Below are 24447 nucleotides of genomic sequence, written 5' to 3'. Positions count from 1 at the left end.
CCGCTGAAACCTCTCCAAAAAATTCTCATCTTCTACTACCTTTGTTTGTAGTACTTGCGTCGTTCTGATTTCAGGATCACCAACAAGCAGCTCTGGAGTTGTCTTTGGTGTGATAATATCCTTTTCCCAAAGAAACTTGGGTCCCGTTAGCCAATTTGAGTGAATCAGATCTGACACCTTGAGGCCCCTGGAGGCATGATCCGCTGGATTTTGATCCGTGTTTATATAGTGCCACTGTGCAGGGTCAGTTGTTTCACGAATTCTTTGAACTCGATTCGCCACAAACACGTGAAACCTACGTGCTTTATTGTTAATGTAGCCTAAGACTACATTTGAGTCTGTCCAAAAATATTCTTGATCAATTTTGAGCTCCAGCTCCTCCTTTAACATGCTACTGACTGCTGAAGAGATCACCGCAGCTGTCAACTCAAGCCTTGGTATGGTCACGACAACCCTTGCCTTGCCAATAACAAAGGAGCAGTGCACTTTGTCTTCACTCAACACTCGGATATATGAGCACTGACCATAGCCATGGCTACTTGCATCTGAAAAGTAATGGAGTTCGATCCTCTGAATAGTCCCTAGATGTTCAGGAGCAAAACATCTCATAATCTGGAGATTTTGCAGGTTCTTCAGCTCGTTCAGCCAGCATGTCCATTGTGGCATTAACTCTTCAGGCAGAGGTTCATCCCATCCAATGCCCTTTTGGCACATCTCCTGCAGTACCTTTTTACCTAATAGGAGGAAGGGAGCCAGGAAGCCTAGTGGATCAAACACAGAAGCCACAGTGGAAAGGATTCCTCGCCGTGTTGCTGGTTTTTCATCCAGGGCAATTTTAAAGGAAAAGGTGTCACTATTTACACTCCACTTCACCCCCAGCACAGTCTGAACTGGGAGTTCGTCAGAACCAAGGTCCACATCCTGAACTTCGCTGGCTCTTTCGCTGACAGGAATTGACTCCAAAACCGTTCTGTTGTTGGACATGAACTTGTGTAGACGCAATTTTCCTTTTGCACACACATTTCGGGCTTCCTGGATTAGTTTGATAGCTGCGTCCATTTTCTACACTAATGAGCCCATCATCAACATAGAAATTCTTTTTGATGAAACTGGCTGCTGCAGGATACTCTCTTTCATTTTGACAGGCAAGGTACTTCATTCCATAATTTGCGCAGCCAGGTGAGGATGCTGCCCCGAAAAGATGGACTTTCATGCGATACTCCTTTGGCTCTAAATTTGTATCGCCATTTTCCCACCACAGGAACCACAAGTAATCTCTGTCTTCCTGGCTCACATGGAATCTGTGGAACATCCTTTCTACATCACAAATAACTGTGACTGGATGTTTGCGAAACCTGCAGAGTACCCCTGTAAGCCCATTAGTGAGATCAGGTCCAGTTAGCAAGTGATCATTTAAAGCAGTGCCATCATACTTGGCAGAGCAGTCAAACACAACTCTAATCTTCTCTGGCTTTCTAGGGTGGTACACCCCTTGGTGAGGAATATACCAGACGTTTCCTGCCTTGGGTTGATGTTCAGCTCTCTCCGCATCACCATCATTGAAGACACTTTCCATAAATTGAACATAGTCACTCTTGAATTTGGGGTTTTTCTCAAATTTTCCTTTCAAACGTTTCAGACGCACAAGAGCCAGCCGCTTATTTTCTGGTAATTGTGGGCGTGTCTTGAAGGGAAGAGGCATCTCCAGGTGTCCCTCTGTATTCTGATGAATTTTTTCATTCAGTAATTGCATGAACTGTATATCGTCTTGCGATATGCTCTTTTCCTTTGGGTTTGTATCTTTAAAGTCTGATTCAAGGGCTCTGATGACAGCAACAGGAGTCAGTATTGGAAGTTCCTTAACAGATACACGATGACACAGACCAGTGACTTCTGTCGACTTTACAACCTGTGGTGAACTACCAACAATACTCCAACCCAGATCAGTCCTGATGGCATACGGCTCATTATCACCTCCTGCGATGACTTGTCGAGGTGCTAAAGCTCTCGAGCAGTCATAACCAATCAGAAGTCCAACCTTACAATCCAACAGCTCTGGTATTTCCTGTGCCATTTTATTCAGATGTATCCACCTTCTTGCGGTTTCAGAGGTAGGAATGTGGGAGCGTTCAAGTGGTATGAAATCTCTGGTGTAGGAAGGTGGCAAATCAATTAGGCCATGAGAGGAAAACCCTCTAACTCTGAGCCCACTAACTCTTTCACTTTGAATGACAGAATCCTTTCCCATCATTGTAGTAAGCTTTAACTTGACAGGCTCTGAAACTACCCCCATCCTCTCACATACCTCTTGGTCTACAAAGGTGTTGCTACTCTGGGTATCTTGTAGGGCATACACTAAGGTCTCTCTTTCAGGATTGTCAATTGAAGAAATCCATACAGGCACTATCATTGATGTGCTCCCACCGTTACTACTACCTACACAACAGGAAAGGGAAGATGTGTTTTCTTCTGTTTGCATAACATGAGAAAGTGCTGCAGAAGATGGACGGTCTTCATGAAGTGGTGTTGGATGATGTTTCTTGCATATACTACAAGTAGCTTTACTCTTGCAATCCTTTGAATGGTGTCCTTTCCTAAGACAGCCAAAGCACAGGTTATTGTCAAATATGAACTTTCTCTTGTCCTCCACCGACTTACTGGCAAACGTTTGACATTTGTATATGGAGTGACTTTCCCCACAACATCGGCAAGTGACTAGGTATGAACATACAGGCGCTGCGCTTACTTTATCGAGTCTGTTTGGAACCACTGAGTTGCTTCTCTCAACACTGTATGTTTTCGGCACTGTACTTGGTTTGTCTGATGCTTTCACATTTGTGATGAATGCATTAGCCCTTGAGCGCTTAACTTCTCTAGATGGCCGTTCTTCAGAGAGTTTCAAGGCGTGAAAGGATGTTACAGGGTTGCAGGCTATTTCTGCTTCTTGAGCCAGAAATTCAGCAAACTCCTTGAAATTAGGGTATTCCTCTGTTTGTCTCAACTGCATTGTAACATAGCGATTCCAACGAGACGTCACCCAATCAGGGAGTTCACACTCTTCACAGTCATTTAACACCTGAAGCCCTTTGATGTGTGGCATGGCATTGCTGCAGGCAGTCAGAAAGTCACTTAACTCTCTCAGTTTAACTGATTCTCTTGAACCAATCTTTGGCCAGTTATTCAGTTTTTCTCTAAAAGCACGCTGAATTACAAATGAATGGCCGTACCAAGAATTCAAAGCTTCCCATGCTTGATCATAGGCTTTATCGTCCTTTCTGTAGAAGCTTCCTTCCAACACAGATCGTGCCTCACCACTGACATATTTTTGTAGATAGAACAACTTATCAGCTGAATTTGTGCATCGCTGTTCTATCAATGCCTTGAAACTTGTTCTCCACTCTAAGAACTTAAGTGGGTCCCCTGAGAAAACTGAGGGCTCAGGTGCAGGAAGTCTGCTGAGAACCATTGTGTCATGTAGGGCTTGTACTACTGAGGCTTCCCTATCAGAAGGAGTTGTTTGTTTCTCTTTAATTTCCTTAAAAGACACTGGAGGACAATTAGCTACATCACTGTGTGCTATTCTACTTTCGTTATTAGATTCACCTGAGTCAGCTTCAGAGTATGCTTTGAGCTTTGCAGCTATTACTTGAAGATCACGCTCATTTTCCAATCTTTTAAAGAGCAACTTGCAGGTTAAATTTATAACTGAATTAATACTTGATACTGTCTGAAGAGGTTTTTTAAAAACACATATGTAGAAATTACTAATGAAATCTAATTGGTTGTAGAGATTTTGATGAAAATGTGCTAGGCTCTGGAATACGCCTTTCCCCCTATAGCAACGCGTCATATGACGTATGCCGAGGTAAATATGAGCTCGCGTTCAGCCAGCGCTCTCATTGTGGGTGTAGTAGTTAGAGCAGTAGTGAGCGACAGAGAAAGTTTTAGGTCGAGTTTTAGAGAAGCCATAATGGTAAATTATTGTGTTTGTGCTGGTTGCACAAAATCCAGCCTGTCAGGACATCGTGTCCATCATTTTCCTTCTAGGAAAAACAAGGCTTTTCGTTCTTGGGTGCGTTTTGTTCGGGTTCTCCCGCCGGATGTAGGCGCGAGCACAACATCAACTGGCAAACGCAATGTAAGCGGAACGAAACTGAGCTACTCGTTATTGTGTTTGTGTGGACCGTTTATCAGTTTGGACCAGTGCAGCGCGAGCCTGATCAAGCAACACTGTAACTGCGAGATCCAGTAAATAAAGCATTTGAATTCGCCACTGAAGTAATAACATCGCTGCGAGATCTAGTGAGAAATATTCACATTTCTCCGTTATTAACGGATCAAACAGCGCTGACGTGGAAACCAGGAATAAACATTGTGCAATGAATGAACGAACTATCCAGTGTCCACAGATCAGCAACATTCACCATGGCTTTACTGTAGTAACACTAACTGCAACCATGGAAGTTTGGCATTTTCCACTAAGGCCCAGTATGCATCCACCTCCCTACACTGACTTTCCTCAGCTGTAAACATTGCCTCGCATTTCCCACACAAGCACCTATGGAACAAAAAATGTTAGCAGGAATAAATATCTCTCTCTTTCCCGATGAGAAACCGCTAAGTTATATCACGTAACGTTAGTCTGGGCAGATATTAATGAGCATGACAAACGCCTGATCAAAGCTTAGTTTCTGTTACTGTAAGTTCCAATATGTTCTGTCTAACATTGATCCTGGCCTGTCCCTGCTCTCTTGGCAGCCTAGCAGGCTCATAATTGTATGGCTGTGGTCCGTCAACAATTTCCTCAGCGTCCGAAATGTCATTGCAATCCACTTTTCCCTGTTGTTTGAATCGACCGCTCTCCCTCGTGCTACGTCACGACTCTCGCCCGTCACGCCCATTTTCAGATGCGGAAGTAAAAAATTTTCACAAAAACGACTCCAGAAGCCACTGTAGCGTATTTATAATTTTTTTTTTAAGAAAATCTAGTTCCTACATTATTTTTCTATACATTGACTTGTTGGGTCTTCTAACCTGCAAGTTGCTCTTTAAGTTCTTGTCTTTGAGCAGCAATAGCCTCCTCCATCTTTATCTCTGCCTGCTTTGCAGCCAACTGTGCGGCAAACTCTGCTCTTTTTGCGGAGATGCTTTGCTGTCCTGCTGAGCAGCTTGAACGGTGGCTACGAATTGTAGACTTGGAGCTTGTAGCTGAAAATATTGACTTAGCATACTCTTTGTCAAGCACCATACGAATTCTTGCATCTTCTGCACTAGCATCAAATTCCTCCTGTCCCACTTCACTCATACGTACTTTCATCAGCCCCATCAAATCTGTTGTTACTGCTGTACAGGAATCAATTTTTCTTCTAATCTCAGTTGAAGGTACTGATTGAGATCGTATAAGCTCGTACACATTTTTCACTTGAGTTTCGAGCCCTTCAACACTGTCCATCATGTCACCCAAGTCTTGGTCAGAGCACTCATCCTTAAGTTTGGTACGGGTAGATCTTACTTGTTCTTTCCAGCTTTCATACAACTTGAAGAATTTACTCTCCTTCTGAGAAACTTCTTGCTGCTTAAGCTCTTGCATTTTTGGAGTTAATTTTCTCTCTCGTGAAGATTTCCTGGGTTCATCTCTTCTTGAAGTGGAAGCAGTAGGTTTTGCTATTTGAAGTATTTTAGCATGAATATCAGCTATGAGTGACTCTAATCTTTCCCTTTCAGCATCATCAGTTTGAAATCTTAACTGTTCAGTTAAGCTAGTCAACTCTACCTGAAGGGATTCAGTTTGTTCACTTGAATCATCATATTGTGATTTTTCTCCACGAACTGACATTGCAAAAGTTTTAGCAAAGTACTAGTGTTACTTAACTACTACTCTCAGATCAAAAAACCTTGTAACTATTCACCACTAAGTCAATTATAAAGCATACACCAAATTAGGCTGTAAAATCAAACAATATAAATACTAGTGATGCTCCGATTGATCGGCCGCCGATCATGATCGGCCGATATTGGCTAAAAATAGCTTAATCGGCAACCCCCAAAAGCGCCGATCAAAAAAGCCGATCACGTGACGTAAATAACTCGCGCAACTTTTCTGCATGTGGCGCGCGCGGGAACACAACAGCAGAGCTGGCTAGACAGCAGCAAAATGACTTCTCCCGTCTGGAGGTTTTTCAAAGTGTCAGACAAAGACATAAAATTAGCCATTTGCAATACATGTCGTGCTGAAATCCCTCGAGGTGGAACACACCAACGGCATTTTAATACAACCAACATGATTAGGCATCTTCGAACACGCCATGCAACAGCTGAATATGCAGAGTATGAGAGACTAAACCAGCCGAGTGTGCCGACGCAAACATCCCCATCCCTCAATCAGCCGACTGTGAGTGATGCCTTTAAACGACGTGAACCATACAGCCGGGATAGTAAGAGATGGAAAGACATCACGTCCAGTATCATGGAATTCATTTGCCTCGACGAACAACCTCTATCCGTTGTGGAGGATAAAGGGTTCCGTCGCCTGCTAACCTGCCTTGATCCACGATACGACCCCCCAGGCAGGAAATATCTAACTGATGTGTGTCTCCCCGCGTTGTACAAATCCGTGCACACACACATTGACAAGCTTCTGAATGATAGCGTACATATTAGCTTCACAAGCGATATATGGAGTGCAGACGCCTGTCCAATGTCCCTGCTAAGCTTAACAGCGCACTTTATTGACTCAAACTTCAAAAGACACAACATTGTGCTACACTGTCAGGATTTCACGGGGTCACATTCTGCGGAGGCTTTGGTGAACGCATTTAGCGGCATGTTTCAGTCATGGGGGATCACAAAAGAGAAAATCCACGCAATTCTAACCGACAACGCAAAAAACATGCAGAAAGCAATGAGAGACGCAGATTTCCCTGGCCTGCCGTGTATGGCACACACTCTCCAGCTTGCTGTGCATGAGGGGGTATTGTCCCAGCGAAGTATTTCGGATATCACAGCCTCAGGGAGACGCATAGTTGGGCACTTTAAACATTCGCCGTTGGCTTACAGCCGGCTGGAAAATGTACAAAAGCAACTCGGCCAGCCTATTAAAAAACTTCGCCAGGATGTGTCCACTCGATGGAACAGTACATTGTACATGCTCCAGAGTCTTTTAGAGCAGAAATTGGCGCTTGCAGCATATGCTGCAGAATACGAATTGCCATGCACGTTTACAATTCACCAGTGGAAATTAATCGAAAATATGATTTCCATCCTTGCCCCGTTTGAAGAGCTGACACAACAAATCAGCTCCTCAACTGCGTCAGCTGCGGATGTGATTCCGTGTATAAGAGCTCTCACCCGACTCTTGGAGAAGACGGAGTCCGACCATGGCGTGAAAACATCAAAAACAGTGCTACTGGAAGCTGTCAGAAGACGATTTGCTGACATTGATACACAGAAGCTGTATGCAATTGCGACGATCCTAGATCCAAGGTAAGAGAAACTTATCACTTATCATTAGTCTTCCATTGTCTTTCAGTCTTAGGCAAACTACCTCTTTGTTTAAAATACGTAATTATGCTTTTCTTATGCCTTATTTGAAGGGATCAAATATAGTATTAAATTAATATAGTAGGCTTACTAGGCTTTAGTAATCTAAAATATTTTTAAACTATGTAATATTTTTTGTCATAGTTGGAAATACTATCGAGTACGTTAGGCCTATTTCATGTTTTGAGATGAACCTGTATGCATTGCTCATATTGACCGTTTAACCGTTAACCTAAAGTTTTTTGACCGATTAATAGCCTTTTTTTTTTGCTGCATGGTTAAAAAAAAGTATATAGGCTATGCCTTAACTCAACGTGGCGCATCGATGCGCAACTATAGCCTACAGACATATTTCAAAAAAATAAATAAATCCGGTTTTCAGCTGAAAACTGATTCAGTGTTTTCTTTTTGTCGTCATAATTTAATTGTTTAAGTTAAAACAATATATTTATTTTAGGCCTATTTTATGTTTTTTATTTATATTATTCTGTTTTTCTCTGTTGACACTGTCAGAAATGCTGCAGGTGTGTGAACATTTTATAAATACAGGTTCTGTTGTTGATCTGTTTGCACGTTAAACCCGTGATTTTATTTTATTTATTTTTTACGGGTCACAGACACTCGTAAATTTAATTTTTTTACTTAATGTCAATTCAATATTATAATCTTATCAGTTAACAAGCAGCGGTTGTCTGTCGAAAATGAACCCGAAATGAGCATTGACACAAATGGATGTGTGGATGTGTGCATGGCATGTCACTCTAATTGATTTTACATAGTTTTTAATTTTTACATCTATTTCATTTCAGGTACAAAGACAGATACTTTCCAGAGGCACTCAAACCAACTGTGCATGATCTGTTTCGGGAAGCCATTGGAGCTCATTGCAGCACTGAACTGCCAAGCAGCGTGGAGGTGCCCGGTTCCAGCAAGTCAACGGACAAAAGCCCACCAGCTTGCTCTTTACAGGCAATGTTTGCTGAACTGGTGGAGGAGGATGCAGGACAAACTGATGAGGACATCACAATAGTTTCGCAGATCAACCAATATCTAGCAGAGCCCGTAATGTCACACAGTGGACATCCACTTGCATATTGGCAGGCGAATAAAGGCCGTTTCCCAGCACTTGCACAGGCAGCAAGAGCATATCTTTGTTCACCGTGCACAAGTGTGGATAGTGAGCGACTATTTAGCACGGCTGCAAACGTTATTGATGACAAAAGAAACCGTCTGACATCAAAAAATGCAGAGATGCTCATAGTCATCAAGAGAAACTTGCCTTTAGTTTATGATTGAGACCTGAATAATTTTGTCCTTTGTGAGGCCAAGCAAGTTTTCGTTTGAAACATTTTGAGTCCAATTGTTTAATTGTATTATATTAAAAAACACTACATTTTACAAGTAGCCTGGGCCTAAATGTGACCTCATCCTATCCCAAGTTCATGTGGGTTGGTAACTATCTGCTTGGCCTCCTTTTGTTTCTCTGCCTTGTTATTTATGAAGGATGGCATTGGCGTACAGTAGCTAATCTAGCTATACATTATTTTATTTTTTTGGATCTGATGTAGTTAGTTCCTCAACTACATCCATTGTAGTCTGCCTGACTCCTCTTTGTTTTGAAAAATGTTACTCTGCCTTATTTGGAAAAGATGGCACACAGTAGCCTTATGTTATCTTGTTTTCTAACTACAATCAAATAAACATTGGTGGTTCTTTAAGATTTTCTTGACTCTAGCATATTTCTACTGATAAAAGATTCCCATTCCCCTGCCATTCTGTGATCGGCAGTGATCGGCAATCGGCAGATCATGATTTTGGTGATCGGTAATCGGTGATCGGCCCCAAAAATGCTGATCGGAGCATCACTAATAAATACAAATAAATTCTTTACTTTTTTCTTCTTCTTTTATGTCCATAAAGATGTAAAAGCAGCACAGTCTAACCTGCTGTTAATTGCAGAGCAGCACTCTTCTGCTTGTAACAGTAATGAAGTAAACACACTGTTCTCTGAAGCCTGTAGAAAGGATACTCGCGAAGCTGTAGTCTACGCGGTTAAATGTCGCCCTCTACTGGTCGGGTCGCGGTACTTCCCTGACGGTGATAACTGCGTGCATAACGGCAATCCTCTTCTCTGACGCGTTCTCTCTCCATGCGATAGTCCCGCGATCGTGCATTCTCTTCGAATCCGACATCTCTTCTATACGCGATGCGCCCTCGATCTCGTTTCCTCTTCTCATCCAGCCGATGCCGTTCCACTCTTTAAGCTGTCGACTGTAATGGCGTCACGTTTTCACTATAGCTGCATTGGTCTGATGAAATAAAGGCCACGCTTCATACAGATGTCTTTGTAGTTTATTTTGTATCTCTCTCTTCAGTAAACACCGTAGACACCGTGAAAACTACAAGAAATAAAAAACATATACTCAAAAATATGCATTTCTCAGTCCTTCACAAGTCTCTCAAGCCAATGTCCGATGAAATGCATGTGAATGTTGCAACAGAAATACGACAAATACAATCAACATTATGAATAGCACATCACATTACACGTAAAGTAATATAAAACAACTCTATGAAATATACAAAGTCAAATTACCGTGTGCGCCTCTCAAACCATGCAGATCAAGCAATTCCAATTCCTTCTCAGACAGACTACATGTCGTTTCTCTGCATTCATATTCGTTCTGACCCAAAGATGACGCTGACCCGCTCCAAACTAAACTGGGTCATGTGACACATCACGTTCTCTACGTAAATTTTACTTAAAGAACCCCTAACTTTAAACCTCAAAGGGCATACATATAAACATCGGCTTGAATATCACAACTGTTTCAAATTGAATAAACTCAAATTGACATTAATTTATAACAAAAACATAAATACACAAATCAACAAAAAACATGTCCTTTGACAGTTACATCAAGTGTTAGTAGCACTTTGAACATTAACCTCAACAAAACTACTGTTATGATCAACATTAAAAGAAGATTTCTGTCTGTTTGTTGAACAGGAAATAGTGGCCTACCAGAACCCAAAGTGTCAGAAAATCTCTAGATAGAGTATAGAAATGAAATGTCATTAGCTATTCAATGTACAGCTTACATGTAACTTTTGTGCACTGATTTAGGATTGTTTATCGGATGCCAGTGGGATTATGTGCTTAATATTGAATGCTGTGCTGATATAATCAATATATCTATTTAAGACTGCTCCCTTACCTTGTCACTACACACCAGTGGTGGACGAAGTACACATGTAGGCTACTTGAGTTAAAGTAAAGATACTCAAGGTAAAATATTACTCAAGTAAAAGTAGAAGTGCTGCCTTTAAACATTCACTTGAGTAAAAGTACAAAAGTATTTGCCTTCAAATGTACTTAAGTATCCAAGTAGGCTACTATGATTTTTTTTATTGCTATAATGTCCTATTATAATTTTTGTCACAAGACTCTTGCTTAACTCAGTCTACGTGAAGACTCTGTCACTCTTGGCACATCAATCTATTAATAAAATGACATTAATTAGTCTATATATATATATATATATATATATATTTTTTTTTTTCTGTACATATTTTTCACGAGCGTCTATGGTCATAATTATAAACATCCTAATGTTATGATACATTCACATAAACCTGCACAATGCCATTGAATATATATATACACACTACATTATGGGAGCAGCCAATTTCCCTACAAAATTAAACACCAAAACGTATTAATGCAGTGTTTCTGCTACTCCTCAGAAAAAAAAGTGCTATTATATGCAAGTAATTTTAGTGTCAAGGTAATAAGCAATGTTCATTATGCGTCAGTATTTACTGATAATTGCTGCAATAATAGCTGCTGCTCTCTGCCCCGCTTAAAATTATTGGCAACACAAATTGTTTGGAACTATTGAGAGCTACACGAATCACGTGACCGCGCGGTGGCGAGATCACAGTAGGCTTGTTCGACTTGAAACCAGGCGGGAAGGAAGTCGACCAGAAGTTGAAGTCGGCCGGGTGCCGACATCTTGTAGCAGAACTTCACTTGCGTTAGCATCCCATTGACTCCCATTCATTTTGGCGTCACTTTGACAGCGAATAACTTTACATCTGAGGCGTTTAAAGACTCCATTTGTCCATTATTTATTTCTAAAGATACACGACAATGTATAAAATGCTCCATTACCTTGTAGCTTATGTTATGGACCCGTAGAAGCAGTTTTTGTAAAAGTAGGCTAACGATTGCGTCATAACCACGCGACTCTCTGTCGCACACTAGAGAGATTACCGTATAGACGGGAGGAGAAGCTCGCGGGCAATCGGGGGGACGTGGAGGCAAAATGACAATATAATTAATCAGAATACCTAGCAAAAGTTTCTCCTGCTCCAAGCTTATGGACAGCTCCTACTCACACTCTCCGTCTCTGCAAGATTCGGAAGGGAATGATTCAGATTTCTCTTGGCACAGCTACTAGAAGGCAGACGGGTTGCTCACGTGGTCCGTGTAACGCCTTGCTCGGTTTGAGTCTGCGCGTCAGGAAAGGAAGTGCTAAGAAATCGCTGAAAATGGGCTTCACTTGTCTCAATTGAGTTCCAATGGGGTCGCTGTGTCCATTTCTTTTACTGTCTATGCTTGAAACGGCACACTGCACAGACCAATCGGTGAATGACATTAAAATACCGCAAGAGCGATTAGAGAGTAGACGGCTCTGTATGCTTTTCAATCGCTCTCGCGATTTCGATTTCTATGGTCGCAACTCTCATATTCTGGGCCAGCAAGTTATAATGCCTTATGCCTATGGAGGAGTGATCCAGCACGTGATTTTCGTGCATCTAACCTGGACATTGCCATTGCCAACATCAGACCGAAAATATGGCAAAATCGTTTACTATGGTGATAAGCATATGGTGATTTTTCTTAAGTATTTAAGTATTTGAAATACTCTAAATACACTCCCTCAAAATATTTTGTTACAAACTACATTTTATTTTTTCCACACCTGCAAAATACAAATTACAAAATACACTAAAGTAATTAAATACGTTTTTAAAATACATTTAATTGAAATACTGCCCATGTCTGTGAACTAGCAGAGACTGGCTTTTAGGAAGGAGCTCAATATAAAGGGATCAGAGCACATTAGTGAAACAAAGACCAGATGCAGACTAAACAATGGGGCGCGATATATAGGAAACCAGGAAAGAGGAGCCACCCCAACCAAAGACAAAGCCATGTGCTCAGGCACAAGACAAAGAAACATAGAACAGAGACAAGAGTGATAAAGACTGTCAGGGCAGAACCTTGAAAACAGGATTTTGTGTTGCAGAAAATAAGCAAACAAAATGGTATAAATTAATAAAAATAAATTAAAAGTATTATTTTAATATCTAGAGGACTGAATGGTTGCATGTTCTCAGTGTTAGTCTTTTATAGTAAAATATATCAACAAAACGCTTTGGTACTTATTTCTATTTTGCAGTCTTGCACAAGCATTTTTTTAACGCACAGATTGAATGCGAGAAGCTTTATGCACTGTGACACATTACCTGCTCTGCTCAGAATGAGGCGTGCTGTGGGGTTTGGTCAGATGTGGTATGGATGTCTACTACTGGAGATATGAGATGCAGAAAGTGTACAGAAGGTGCTGGAAACACTGCATGTGGGTGAAGGGCTGCAGACAAACTCACGGCCTGCAACTTAAATAAATAAATGTGTTGCATTACTTCAAGACAACATAATTCATCACATTAACACAGAACAAGCAGTTCAGAACATGTATAGATACTGTAAAAATGACTAGCTATAGACTTGAACAGAACAAATATACTCGCGTTACGAAAAATGCAAAGAACTGAGCTGAGAATTGAGAGAAGCGGAAGAAGCTAGAAGAAGAAACTCTTACATAAACATGAAGGTCATGTAAGTCATGAAAGGCTGCACTGAGGATGATCGACCTTGACCTTATGTTATCTTCAGTGAGAACAATGAGTTGACTGAGATTAGACTGAATACAATGAACAAACAAACTCTGAAAATATGTAGGCCTATTACATTTCCTACAATACAACATGCATGTGTGCAGATGCTTTTGTAAATAAGAATTGGCAGACTATGAACATTATGGATGGATGGTATTCAAAAGATCATCCTTTTAATGTGTCATTTGAATTTCAGAATAGTGCTCTCCATGTATACACACATGCACAAACATTCACCACACACACTTCTTTTCAACTTAAGTAGATTTCTGTACAGGAAGTAGTGGCCAACCAAAACCCAAAGTGTCAGAAAATGTGAACTAGTGGCTATAGAAGTGAAATGAAATCAAGTATTCAATATATAAGTTAGTGTAACTTTTGTACACTGATTTGACATATATTGTATTTTTAATGGCTTCTTGTGCTGCAGGATGTGCTAAGCTGTTAAACACCATATTTCTTTGTCATAATGACAACATTTCCTTTTTCCAGATTAAAACACCTGCCAACCCAACCGACTCTGTGATTTATTAGCTAAGCAGCAGCTTTGCCATTTGTTTGATATGCAAATAATAAAAACAGTTGTATTTGGTATATTAAGAGACTGATGTGGGCAGGAAAAATGTTTTCATTCAGTTATTAGTTATAGAGCTGTACTCTGAAAGGATTTTTATTTTTCTGAGAGGAAAATGACAGGAAGGAGTTGAAGAGCTTTAGAGAAAAGCAACAAACCACAAGTAGAGCAAAGTGAACATAATCATGCAGAAAATCGGCACTATAACACCCTCATAACAGTCCCAACTCACAGTCTTCATCCTGTTTGTGTAGATGAAAGAGCTTATTTTCCTCTAATGCTATATAACTGTAAAACCGCCTCAAGATTCAAGAACTGAACTGAAGATTATGGGCAACAGTATGGGAGTATGGGACGACCCTGAGGGGCGGAGCCACGTTTTCTAGACGAAGAAGAAGTAACTTTTTACTGAAATCTGGAAGGCTGAAACTAAAATCATGAAGTAGCGTTTTGGGTTCTGTATTTCTTATTCACAATTTTTTTTTTTTTTTTTTTTTTTTTTTTAACGGGTGCAAGAATCACGAATAAAACATTCTTTAACTAGCCTACCAGTCGGAGCTCACCCTGTAAAGGTCGTTTGTGTATCCCGCCTTTAGAAGCGAAAACGATATTGAATTCACATATTTTAGTAGCACTATTAACTAAATGATCTTCGAAATGATCTTTTAGACGTAGGATTAGGCTACTTGAAGATATACTACGATATTGAGAAAAGCGGATCGAAATGGTCTTAACGCATTGTTGGATTTCATTACTCAAACGAACGCGCTCTGTAAAAAAAGTTTTTTGGGGTTTCTCGGATATGTAGGGCATTTTGAATATGATTCAAACATCATTGTTCTTCTGTCTGTGGATTTGGTTCTCACGTGGTAAGTGTTTTTCATTTTTATTAAATGTGGTTTCACTCCCAAAAATAGCTAGGCTATTTTATATCTTTTCACACAATGAATGCATTGTATTTAGGCATTTTCAGTAGGCCTATTAGTAATGGTGGAGGAGGAATTGCGAAATGAGTGGTAAACTGTGAGCTTCCAACCAACAAAAAATCTTAAGGAAAAAAAGGCATGTACGTGACCTACATGTTTGAATATGTTCAGCCTTTGAGCTCAACAACATCTGGAAAACATCCTCTGTGAAAGAGAAAACAACTGACTGCAGTTCAGTTCCAGAAGAAATGGTGTTAAAATTATGAACAAACATGTTTTTTTTTAATAATGGGATAATATAATGGGCGCGTGTTTGAGTTAGTGAACTGTGGAAACTGTAGGTTTTTGTAATGTAATTGTCTCTAAAAATATGAACACATTTTTATTAAAAGTTTAAAAAATGTTTCTGTTTGTGTTTCAGGTGTGTTTGGTGCTGGTGCAGATGAAGTGAAGTCAGTCTCAGTGATGGAGGGAGATTCTGTCACTCTAAACACTGATGTTAAAGTGCAGGGAGATGATCATATACTGTGGGCTTATAGACATGACAGTTCAGAGATACGTATAGCTGAAATCTATAAGCAGATCATTGGTATGTTTGACAGTAATGTGACATTTGGAGACAGACTCCAGATAGACAGTCAAACTGGATCTCTGACCATCAGAAACATCAGAACCACAGACTCTGGACTTTATAAACTGAGCATCTTCAGCAGAAATATCTCATACAAAAGTTTCAGTGTTACTGTCTATGGTGAGTAAAATTAAGTGTTGATCAAGAATCAAGGTGGGCTGGTGTAGGGGGATTGAGGGTTGGAGATAGGTTTATGTTTTGTTATTGTTGGGATGATTATTAAATGAGCATGCTGCTCCTGACCTGAACCATTTTAATGTTTTCCAGCTCCTCTACAGACTCCTGTCATCACCAGTAACTCTTCAAACTGTCCATCATCATCATCATCTGAACGTTCATCAGTGTCCAGATGTTCACTGGTGTGTTCAGTGTTGAATGTGAGAGATGTGACTCTCTCCTGGTACAGAGGAATCAGTGTATTGTCCAGCATCAGTGTGTCTGATCTCAGCATCAGTCTCTCTCTACCTCTGGAGGTGGAATATCAGGATAACAACACTTACAGCTGTGTGATCCACAATCCCATCAGCAACCAGACCACACATCTGGACAACATCAGTCAACTCTGTCACACATGTGCAGGTACTTCAGCGCTGATATTATTGATGATTTAATTAGTGATTTTAGATTTAGTTTAAAACAGATTTCCAACAGAGACATATTAAGTGAGATGCAAACATCGCAGGATTCATTAAGTTGGCTTGGAAAAGCCAACTTACTGATATTGTACTTAAACTTATTATTCTTCTTCATTCTTCTTCTTCTGAGCCAAATTTTAGACTGTATCTCCTCCTAGACCGTTAAAGCTATGACCACCAAACTCGGGTCAGACCATCAGAATGTTCTGACTTAATGTGCTATATCTTTTCAGACTGATTTGACTTTCAGTTTTCTTAAAACTTAATATTAAAAATCATAAAAATCCCATAGACTCACATTGACCAAATGTCAAAGACTGTTTGAACTCTGTTTAACTGCTAGAAGCCCTTGATACTCGTTTAAGCTATCTATCTTCTTTTTAACTAATAACTAATCTTTCTTTCTTTCTTTCTTTCTTTCTTTCTTTGTTTGTTTCTTTGTTTCTTTCTTTCTTTCTTTCTTTCTTTCTTTCTTTCTTTCTTTCTTTCTAGCAAGACACAGGGTTTAAATACAGAGACTAACAAGCTAAACAAGATAACAAGGGGGTGTGGCTAAACAGAAACTCCTGGGGAGCCTAATAACCAAGAAAAACGGATTACAAAACATGGTACAGGACAGGAAATGACAAAAGTCCACACAAGACAAGAGGAACATAAGACAGAAATCATAACACTTTCTTTCTTTCTTTCTTTCTTTCTAATCTTGATCTATCCATCCAGCCATCCATGGTCATGTTAAAACATGGTAAATCATGCTAGCAATGTGATAAACTATGCATGGTAAATCATGGTAAATCATGTCAAACCATGCCAGAACAGTTTAAAACTTTTTCAAACTTTCTGGCTAGGCTTTTTCAAACCAACTTAAAGTTTGTCTACGAACTTTACCATCTAGTTTTTATTAATATTTTCTGTTTGTTCATTACAGAGCTCATGCAGCCATCACATTGGGTGGGAATATCGGTTAGTTTTGTGATACTGGCTATATTAGTTGTGGCGGCAATGATCTTTCTCAGAAGAAAGAGTAAACAAGCAACACAAGAGGGCAAGTAATACTTTTTTTCATCAAAGATATGAACATTCAGGATACGAAATTAAGATTACCCACAATATCTGTTTTTAAAACACTATTTCAGACTTATTTTGTAGTTTAAAAATGTGATTATTATCATTAAAACAGTCCAGTCTTGTGAGGAAGACGTACTTTATGCCGAAACAACATTTCGTGCACGCAGTGTTCACAGTACGGTAAGACACTGTATGATTGTGTGCAGAAACCTCAGCTTTTATCACAGGCGCGAAGAAAAGAGCTGTTTGTGTTTACAGTGCTATGCATAAGTTTAGACACCCATGCTAAAGTTGACTAAAAAGAGGAATAAAAAATCATCTTTTGGAAATTGAACTTAATGCCTTAATTAAAAAAAAAAAGGAAAAATCCAACCTTTAAGGACACCAATTTTCTTTGTGAATGAATAATGTATCATAAATAAATAAATGTTCTTCCTTAAAATACAGGGTGCATAAGTCTGGACACCCCTATGTTAAATTCCCATAGAGGCAGGCAGATTTTTATTTTTAAAGGCCAGTTACTTCATGGATCCAGGATACTATGCATCCTGATAAAGTTCGCTTGGCCTTTGGAATTAAAATAGCCCCACATCATCACATAGCCTTCACCATACCTAGAGATTGGCATGGTTTTATTTCAGTTAGCCTAATAGCTGGTTTGATTTGCATTGAGAGATGATCTTATGGAAAGTACTCCATGCCAATCTCTAGGTATGGTGAAGACTATGTGATGATGTGGGGCTATTTTAATTCCAAAGGCCAAGGGAACTTTATCAGGATGCACAGCATAAGGAAGAACATTTATTTATTTACGATACATTATTCATTCACAAAGAAAATTGGTGTCCTTAAAGGTTGGATTTTTCCTATTTTTTTTAATTAAGGCATTAAGTTCAATTTCCAAAAGATGATTTTTTATTCCTCTTTTTAGTCAACTTTAGCATGGGTGTCTAAACTTATGCATAGCACTGTATGTGTCGAAGCAGTCGCTGTGTCATCCTGTGCTGATGTTAGCGTTCATACTTTATCCATGCAAAATATGGCCTAAGACAAGTAAGCTATTTTCAAGCGTTTTAATGCGCTCTATTTTGCTTACTGTCTGTTTTTGCTTGCACTTGTCATGCTTAGGTTTCAAATTTACACAGTAGCGTCCTCAAGGCACTGTGCCATATCAGACAACTTTAGAAACTTGCAATTCAACACACAAACATGTGCTCTCATTTCTCAGGCCCAGAAGGTTTGGGGAGGGTGGAGGTTTTCAGTTAACTGTAAGATTAAAGTTTTGGGATCCACCAGTTGACATTTTAGCTGCTCCACCATTAATTAACATTGAACAAAAAAATAATAATGTTGTTAATTAGCCATAAATTCCCCAAAAAGTCATTTAAATAGCAAAAGCAATACTGAAGGCACCCCATTATGGCAGAAAATATTAGTAAGTCTAGTAAGTGTTTTTGACAATCTAGTAAAATATCATGTTTTGCCGCTATCATGTCCTGTGCTTGTAATTGTTTTTGTTTTTACTCAGCTGTTGTCCTTGAGGCGAAGTTGGATTTATAGTTTGTTTATTACTGTGGCCTAGAGAGCTCAATGTGCGGAAACTAAAGAAAACACAAAATTTAGAAACGCAAATGCAAATTAAAGAAAACAAAATCAGTTTTGCAACACATGTGCTGCAAATACTCACACAACGCAACCAAGTACAGAAACGTGCTGCAAATACTCACAATGCAACCGAATACAAAAACGCATTTTCAGCGTGTTTCTGTATTTGGTAGCATCATGAGCATTTACAGCAAATGTGTTGTCTGATGACAAGTTTTTCAGTTGCAGCATGTTGAGCTTTACAAGGATTACAAGAACATTAATAGTCTGCTGGTGTGTGTAAATATATATATATATATATATATATATATATATATATATATATACAGTGCTATGCATAAGTTTAGACACCCATGCTAAAGTTGACTAAAAAGAGGAATAAAAAATCATCTTTTGGAAATTGAACTTAATGCCTTAATTTAAAAAAAACAGGAAAAATCCAACCTTTAAGGACACCAATTTTCTTTGTGAATGAATAATGTATCGTAAATAAATAAATGCTCTTCCTTAAAATACAGGGTGCATAAGTCTGGACACCCCTATGTTAAATTCCCATAGAGGCAGGCAGATTTTTATTTTTAAAGGCCAGTTACTTCATGCATCCAGGATACTATGCATCCTGATAAAGTTCCCTTGGCCTTTGGAATTAAAATAGCCCCACATCATCACATAGCCTTCACCATACCTAGAGATTGGCATGGTTTTATTTCAGTTAGCCTAATAGCTGGTTTGATTTGCATTGAGAGATGATCTTATGGAAAGTACTCCATGCCAATCTCTAGGTATGGTGAAGGCTATGTGATGATGTGGGGCTATTTTAATTCCAAAGGCCAAGGGAACTTTATCAGGATGCATAGTATCCTGGATCCATGAAGTAACTGGCCTTTAAAAATAAAAATCTGCCTGCCTCTATGGGAATTTAACATAGGGGTGTCCAAACCTATGCACCCTGTATTTTAAGGAAGAACATTTATTTATTTACGATACATTATTCATTCGCAAAGAAAATTGGTGTCCTTAAAGGTTGGATTTTTCCTTTTTTTTTTTAATTAAGGCATTAAGTTCAATTTCCAAAAGATGATTTTTTATTCCTCTTTTTAGTCAACTTTAGCATGGGTGTCTAAACTTATGCATAGCACTGTATATATATATATATATATATATATATATATATATATATATATATATATATATATATATATATATATATATATCAGACACACACCAACAGTCTGTTAATGATAACTATAAACTTATAATTAAAAGCTTAAAGAGATGGTTCAGAGTAAAATCAACCTAGGGTCCTTCAGCCCGTTCTCATCCTAGGGCGTCATATATTGACACTCGTGACATTTCGTCTACATCGAACGCACATGGCACCCTTTAGCGTCAATATGAGACGCAGATAGAAATGGGCCAGAAGGCGCCTCCTAGCGGTCTAACCCTAACCCTACACTAGACCTAAACCTACCCATAACCGAACAAAGCTCTGTGCATCTCATATTGACGCTAAAGGGTGCCATGTAGAGATATCAGCCGAATGGCTTAGTGCAGGCGCTAATGGATCCTATGATGTATCTCTTAAATTCCCCCACTAATAATGCCCAGAATGGTACCACACTTATACAGTAGTACAAATAGGTTCTGTACTCATAAAACGAGGCATTGGAAAGTTTGTAAGTACATCAGGAGTTTATTAAATAACACTTGCCTGACGGCTCATGCTACCGTTAACCCGGACGTCGAGGTCACTTCTGTTATTTGGGAAAAGCATGTAAAAGTCCTGGCAGAAAGCGATGCATAAGGATGTAGTGTAACGACCCCCAGTTCCAGGAATGCATTAATATTTTGTTGGTAGTACCAGTTTGCAACAATTATTAGTAAACACTAAGTTGTTAACACTTCGGGAAATAATAATAATTTGTCGTTTCACTACATCCTTATGCATCGCTTTCTGTCAGGACTTTTACGTGCTTTTCTCAACTCAGTGAAGTGACGTCGACGTCCGGGTTAGCGGTAGCATTTTACTCTGAACCATCCCTTTAATAAATTATAAAAAAGTGTGTGTGATATACAGTATATACACACACAAACACAGTTTTTTTGTTATACACATTTTAATTTCTATGTTTTGTTTTCTTTCAGAAAGCTCATCGAGAAGACCACATCATATACTCGGGTGTTAATGTAACATGACATATTCAGTGTATGTGTATTTGACATTTTTCTCAGTATTTTCTGTGACTAATAACACTGCCATGTCATTTTCAAGTAATTAATTTTAGAGAAAGTCGCTGTGGGCTCATGCATCTTTAGAGACCATAAGGATAGATTTGCAGAGAGTTATTAACAGTTGTTCAGATTTATTATATAAAATCCTGAGCTTCAGTGTCATCAGTATTTTATCAGTATTCCAGTATCAGGATTGTCTCTAGCTTGCACTAACATTCCATGTTATAGAATTTCAGTGAATGTATTAATATTCTTTATTCATTAATACATGTTTCTCTGGAATACATGATTCCGATTGGTCAATTGCCATTTAAATATTTGTGAATAATCACAGCTCAGTGTTTGTCACTCATTTGAATCCTACAAAGGTCTTCCATCACGCTCTAACTTGTTCTGCGGCGAGATGTTTAACTGTGAGACACAACATGTTCATACAAGCTCGACTCTATTATCATAATCTTATTTGAGATTTGAACAGTGAGCTGAATGCATACTGTATATTATAAATACACATACACAATCATATTACTTTCAGTTAAGACAATTGCTGTAGCAGTTCACATCAACCTTAAAAAAGGCCTTAACTCTGCATGTGTGTAGAGTTTTTATATTGATTATATATAGGCCTATTAATATATGATATAATATGATATAATATGATATAATATAGGCCTGTCGTTGTTCTCTGTATTGACAGCACTCCAAATTGACAAAAAAATTAGCTCAATGTTAAAATTGACCGGAGTTCTCCTTTAATGTTAAGACCAGCATTTTCAGTTTGAATGTATCACAACCTGCCCAGGATGTTTTAGTCTGTCACCACTGCCAAGTCAGCATCCGGTTTCTGCTCTTCTGAATCCTGTTCCAGCTGAGAAACTGCTATTGATATGAATGATAATGCTAACGGATAGCTTGTGCCTTTTGTTCATTTTATGGAAATCATCTGTTATTCTCTACGGTTATTTTTAGTTGTTCTGCTTGTCAGACTGGACATGTTTGTGTAAGCTGAGCTCAATGCAGGAGTCTTTACACCCTTATTTTAGATGCTTTGAGCTCAGCAGAAAAACAAGTTGTATACCACAGTGCCTTTTTTTAAAATGTAAAACCTCACAAAGAAAAAGTGTCCTTAATCCCAGTGTTTCCTACTGACATTGACATACTAATGTTATTTTCATTTAAGTCACAGGTACAGCAATAACATGGTACCCTTAACAAACTGCTTTGGTATTTTTTCATAATGTAGTGCTATCTGAAACTGCACTGAACTGTTTTTAATCTGTATTGCACCAATAAAACTTTTTTTAACCCAGTATTTATAAAGAATCTTTTACTTTTTACTGACTTCTGCCCAGAGAGGTAAAGTTTGTCATGTTCTAAATCTACATGAAGATGTGATCATGGACTAATATTCATTAATTATTTGATTAATACATAACTCAAAAGTGTGTGTAAACTCTGCCAGTGACACTAGAGGGAGCCAGAGCACAGCTGACAACAGCAACCCTGTGTCCCAAGTATGAACCAAAGTTGAGTCCCAATTAACACACACTATGTACTTGCAATATCCAGCTGTCTAGTGTATGAATTTTATATGTTTTGTCATTTTGACATCCAGTGTCAGAGTCTGATGGCCTCTCCTCCACAGGTGAGTGTATAAAGTGTCTAACGTTCCACAAAAATTAAAAATATATATATATATATTTTTTTTTTTGGTTGACTGCATCATCCGGGTATTTGAAGGGCACATTTTCTTTTTTAGAATTTTCAGTTTGAACACTACTTGCACTGTTTGTAGTGCACAAGTACACAAATTGGGATCCAGCAAAAGATTGTATAAGACTATATACTAAAATGGTGCACTTATGTATTTATTGGGAGAAAGGGCAATGCACAAAATGGTGAAATTATGCTGCTGTCACACTAACAAAAATGTCCTACTTTCCAATTATGAAGGTCGGACAGAACAGGAATCATGGAGGACACCAGGTTTATTCTTGCCTATTTATTGGGAAAATATTATTAAAGACAAAATGATATTTAGCGTCCCATTCACTGTCAAACATTATAAGCCTAAAAATTCACCAAGCTATCTAGCTGACAATTTTGGAATTTCGGTCAAATACAGGCTATTTTGACTGTTTAAAACCTACAAATCAATTCATATGATTATTCATATACTGTATGTAAATATGCACTACTTTAATGACAAGGCGATGAAGCTGTTGTGGAAAAAACTAATAAAGAACAGCAGTCACAGCAGCAATCGTCAGTTCTCTCCTCCTCCATGTTTAAATGAGCTTCCCAGTGGTAAATACAACTTGAGATGGCGTTCATGTCCAATTTTTAACTAGGAAATCGTATTTACGATAATTCTGATAGCACGTGAAGGCAGCATAAGACCCTTCTAAACATAAGAGCTAAATGGCTGCTGCAGGGATGATGTATTTTTGTAGGTCAAAACCCAGAAAGAAGTTAGCATTTTAGCACTCCGGTTCCATCGTCTCGTAGTCGATGGGTTCTTCAACGGAAGAGTCGTGTCGAACACTGAAGCAGAAGAGCCACTGCAGCAGAAGACACCGGTGTGACTCCTGTCAGCTAAAAACATGAAACTGAGACTATTATTCACACGGGTGTATGTAATGGTGGTGTAATGGTGTGGAAGATATTTTCTTGGTACACTTTGGGCCCATTAGTACTAATTTTGTATTGTTTAAATGTCACAGCCTACATTATGTTGCTGACCAGCATCTCAAATTGGTTTCTTGAACAGAACAATGAGTTCACTAACCTCAAATGGCTTCCAGTCACCAGATCTCAATCCAATACAGCAGCTTTGGGATGTGCTGGAACAAGAGATTCGCATCATGGATGAACAAATCTGCAGCAACTGCGTGATGCTATCATGTTAATTTGCACCGAAATCTCTGAGGAATGTTTCCAGCACCTTCGATACCATGAAGAATTAAGGCAGTTCTGAAGGCAAAGGGGGGTCTACAGCATTACTAGAATTTTTATTTGTATAAAAATATTTTTGAACTTGACATGCTTATCACAAAAAATTTGCACTGAAGCAATTGTGCAGAACGCCTGAGCTTCTTTGTGCCTTGACTAGCAACTCGGAGTCAGAATGATACCTGTGGTCAGAAGTCAGATCTATTTAGGTCAGTGTAAGGTATCAAGTGTTTTTGTGTTGTTGTTGGTTGAATGCAGCACATGGTTTTTTGGTGAACCTATTATTGGGCTCACAAGAGTGCAATTGAGTGTTAGTGT

General features: G+C 38.9%; 1 protein-coding gene across 3 annotated transcripts; it reads left to right on the top strand.

Annotated features, from left to right (window-relative positions):
- Window positions 1–14445: 14445 nt before the first annotated feature.
- LOC311085661 (SLAM family member 5-like) lies at window positions 14446–22487 on the top strand. Of its 3 annotated transcripts, XM_084118229.1 has the most exons (6): window positions 14446–14949; window positions 15428–15757; window positions 15905–16216; window positions 17201–17317; window positions 17453–17520; window positions 21091–22487. In XM_084118229.1, exons 1-6 carry the CDS (start codon window positions 14901–14903, stop codon window positions 21139–21141), a joined length of 927 nt encoding a protein of 308 aa, XP_083974355.1. In that variant the 5' UTR covers window positions 14446–14900; the 3' UTR covers window positions 21142–22487. The 3 variants fall into 3 exon arrangements, with proteins under 3 accessions (XP_083974355.1, XP_083974356.1, XP_083974357.1); XM_084118230.1 differs by lacking the exon at window positions 17453–17520 and having other exon boundaries at window positions 14447–14949; window positions 17201–17321; XM_084118231.1 differs by lacking the exon at window positions 17453–17520 and having other exon boundaries at window positions 14486–14949.
- Window positions 22488–24447: the final 1960 nt, after the last annotated feature.

Source organism: Abramis brama (assembly GCF_963993115.1).
Source record: "Abramis brama genome assembly, chromosome: 6".
Taxonomy (NCBI): Eukaryota; Metazoa; Chordata; class Actinopteri; order Cypriniformes; family Leuciscidae; genus Abramis; species Abramis brama.
The sequence above is the reverse complement of the archived record's forward strand: the minus strand, read 5'-3'. Positions and strand labels throughout refer to the sequence as shown.